This window comes from Porites lutea, chromosome 6 (genome assembly GCF_958299795.1).
Source record: "Porites lutea chromosome 6, jaPorLute2.1, whole genome shotgun sequence".
Classification (NCBI taxonomy): domain Eukaryota; kingdom Metazoa; phylum Cnidaria; class Anthozoa; order Scleractinia; family Poritidae; genus Porites; species Porites lutea.
This window is the reverse complement of record NC_133206.1, coordinates 9,974,019-9,978,055: the sequence shown is the minus strand read 5'-3', so window position 1 is coordinate 9,978,055 and position 4,037 is coordinate 9,974,019. Positions and strand designations below refer to the sequence as shown.

General features: G+C 37.2%; 1 protein-coding gene across 1 annotated transcript in view; it reads right to left on the bottom strand.

The window, feature by feature from the left end:
* Positions 1-2,710, bottom strand: part of LOC140942336 (uncharacterized) — a 4,969-nt gene extending 2,259 nt beyond the window's left edge. Inside the window, exons 1-2 of the mRNA XM_073391294.1 lie at positions 2,628-2,710; positions 446-663 (exon numbers count right to left, since the gene is read on the bottom strand). Of these exons, the coding sequence (XP_073247395.1) occupies positions 446-592 (147 nt within the window). The 5' untranslated portion in view covers positions 593-663; positions 2,628-2,710. The remainder of the gene's footprint in view (positions 1-445; positions 664-2,627) is intronic.
* Between the last annotated feature and the right edge of the window lie 1,327 nt (positions 2,711-4,037).

The following is a 4,037-nucleotide window of genomic DNA, read 5'->3' as shown; positions in this document are numbered from 1 at the left end:
TGTTCGAATGGTCCTATGATGTGTAGACTGTTCACAGTCCTCTATTTTTCTGTAAGATCATCGAGATCGAGAGCTTTGCGTTACCGGCTGCCATCTTGCATGAGTGTCAAAACTACTTAGGGGGCGGGGGCGGTTTGGGAGGAAGCGAGAAAAATAATTAAAAAATCATTTTTCTCGCCCCCACCCCCCTCGAGCTATAATCCACGACACCCGTCCCCTAGGTACATTTGAAAATCAAGATAGCCGTGACGGTAAGACGCGGTTTATCTAAACGATCCCACGAAAAAATAGGGGATTGGGGATGATGTGGGCATAAGCTAAGGACCAGGAAGCTGGTGAGGTTACTTAAGTAAACCAGTTTATGTATCGTTGAGATCGCAACGTTTGATTGTCATTACAAATCGGAAATTGAGTAATGAAACACATAAAAGGTTCTTAAGCCTACCGGAACTGAACCATAGTAGTCAAATCCCAGCTTCTTTTCCAAACTTCGCGGTCTTGAAATTCGCGATTGGTTATTCAGCTCGCATCGTTGATTGCTCATGCCTCCACTGGTTTCAAAGTTGTATGATTGACATGTGTCATTTGCCATACATTTGACAGCGCACTCTGTATTATCACCTACCTGACTTGTGTCAAAAGTGTGACCAGTCAAGGCAAAATCTACCAAAATAAAGTCGGAGAATTAAAAGCCCATGTTATAGACGTCCTTCGCCGTAAAATTCATTGTAGCAACATATTCTTATGTCCAGAGAATTCCAGCCTCCGAATGGCTGAGTGGATTTCTCAGTGAGAGTTACCCATTGAAATGGTCACCTTCAACACACTGACTTTCAAACCATTGATGACTCGGGCTTTCTTTGGAATGGCCAGGTCTAAATCCATGAACCTTCTCCTTAATTTGGCTACAAACCTATAATAGTACTCTAGAACAGCATGAACATGCGTAGTTGACTTAAGGCAGGCCCATAAATTCAAATTGTTTTCAGAATTTTTCTGAATAAAAGTCGAGTATGAAATACAACATCGGGGCAAGTTTTTATGTGCACATACTAACACATTTTAGCAGAACTGAAAGAACAAAGACTATGTTGACATGTTAGAAACGCCCAAATATACGTTATGACAGCTCCTTGAAATGTAGAAACTACGCTGAAACAACGACAGCATACACCTGTGAACTGATCACCGATTGACAGTCCCCAAGCGTCGATTTGGGGGACAGACGACCACTTCAATATACAGTAACAAAATGATTTGCGAGGCGGACTAGTCAGGCATGAATGGGCCAAGAAAGCGGCATAATAATAGAGAAAACGGACGATTTTAGCGCAGCAGAGTGACGAAAATCGTCATTTCGTTTGTTAAAAAGATGACTGCTTTAACATTATAGAGCGGATTCTTTAAGTTAAAGGATTAATCTATCATTTCAGCTAAATTTTAAGGAAAATAAATGATTAGGTGAAGACTTTTAACATTGAAATTCAGGCTTTTTACAGTATTTTCAGTATGGAAAACGACCTTTGTCCAAATTTGACATCCAATTTCTTGAAAAATAATCACAAATCTTAAGGGGGAGTCTGGTTAAAAGCATTTTTTCGCCTATTTCTGCCCCTTTTCTTAAATATCTAGCCAAGATTTCATTCAATCGAAAAATGACTCGATTAGTTTGCAGTCCTTGGTTCAATAATTTTCCCAGAAATATGATTTTTGGATGATTTTTCGAATGTATTTAATGCAGAAAAATGGTGGGGGGGGGGGGGGGGGAGGAATAGAGAAATTTGTAAAATATGAAGTATTGCATTTGAGGGTTGTTGAAAATTAAATATGAAGTAAAAAATTAGTAGACAAATACCTGATATATAGTCCACCCTGATACCATTAGCGGACTAACCTTACGTTTATGCTTATACCACCTTTTCTACCCTAATTCATTTCTTTCCCAAAACAATAAAATTCCCCCAAAATACACCCAAACTGTCCCCTTAAAGCCATAAGAAAGATTTTCTATTTATTAACGTTACTAAACGATAAATTGTCTCTCTCACACACTTGCACGGTTTGTGTTTTGCGCATGCGCGTTGCTATCACAGCACTTTAAAAATTTCTTTTCAACCACGGTAATGCGACCACCCGTAAATTCAGGTGCATGAAAAACTTTCATGTAAATTACAGCTTTAAAAACTCTACTGAGTAAGCTGCTTCAATGCTATATATCAAAAGAAAGAAAAAAAAATGGAAAATGACATCGTTCATGATTATTTTAAATCCCTTTAGCCGTTTATTGATAGACAAAATCTGCCATTCTATTTCAAAACAGGGTTCAGTGCTTACACAGAAAAAAATCGAAAATAGTTGAGAACAGTAACAAACAAAAAATAGATTTATGGGGCTGAAAAAAAATTACACTTCGTTGAGCCTACGATGCGCACTCGAGCCAAACTCTCACGAAAAAGCTAAAATTCATTGGCATTGCTTAAAATGTTTCAATCTCAAAGATGTAGAAAAAAATTCCATGCCTTTGAAACAGTTGACACAGGTGAGCCTAGGATTCTGAAAGAGTCTTAAGTGCACTGCACGTCACAAGTTTGCAAGTCATGATCAAGACATGATGATCAAAGACGTACCTGAAAAACTTTCAAACAAGTTACCACAGGAATCTGGTGCAGATAAGAGTAGAGAAGTCCTCAAGAATATCAGTATGAATGGAATATAAATAGATAGAAACATGGTGACAACAATCGCTACAAATAGAACGAAACAAGGAACGGTGACGAATTTAAAAACAAAATAGTCTTTTACAGTATTTACTTTAAAAAAAGCCATAATATACAACTAGTATGTTAACGAAAACAGAAACAATCGAGCTGAAATGAGCTTCTTACCTAACTTGCATTTGTCTAACAAAGTAGTAACCAGTTCATTCTCATCTACAACAATTCAATCTATCCTACACGCTTACATGAGAATGAAATTACACCTGAAATCATTACTATGGATAACGGCTGGCTTAGTTAAATAAACAAGGATACTCTGATTGGTTGTCAGAGCTACATGAGCGGCTCTATTTTTTTCGTAGAGAAGCTCCAATGGCTGACTGCTTTCAAAGTGTTTAGACCTAATTTAGTCTCTCAGTAACTGAAGAAGCCTTTTTTACAACAGGATAGAAGAATCATGCTTTCCTTGTTCTCTGTGTACCACTTTACAAAAACCTTCCGAAAATTAAATAATGTCTTAAGAAAATTATGTTTGTACCAACACTTATTAATTTACTTTACAATTTGAGTTTTAGTAATAAATATTTTATTCGTTTCCGCGGTAACAAGCAAAAAATAAAAATGAATAAAACAAAAAATGAAAAGGCCAACAACATCAATAACCCACAATCTGGAAATCAAGAACCTTGACTGATTGTTTTCGGGTTTTGTTCTTCTTTCCGGAGATGTACGTAGACATGGGCATCAAAGTTTTAAACCTGTAAGTCGGTTGATGTCTTACAAATTAAACTTGAATTTTCCATGCAGATGGTTAATAATTAAAAATGATGATAAACGCGCACTACAAAAAGCAATTTCTTAACAGCTGTAAGTTATTTAGTTATTTATTCATAGAGAGGTAGTGCGGAGATTTTTTTAATCAATGTTATGCACATCCTACTGTTTCTGTTAAGGGAAATGTTAATAGGTCTAGCAAGTCTTATGGCTAGACCACCGAAGCGTTGCCTTTCAAGCGCGCATTGCTTAGACTTTAATGTGACTGTAACAAAAAAAATCAAATAAAACATTTATATCAGCTTATATCAGGGTTACCAATCCCAACTGGTCGGCAGGCTGCAATTCATTTGGGTCAGTTTACAAGCGTTGTCCAGGATTTAAACTCGGGACTCCCACGGAAACAACTCCAGCCGGCGATCATCGCTCATTTCGTACCAGTAGAGGCGGTGAAAAAGTATGAAAAAAAAAATCATAACTTAATCAATGTCAAAAAATGGACAGCTCACTTTCCTGCGAATTATCGAATTATCGAACGGGGAGGGA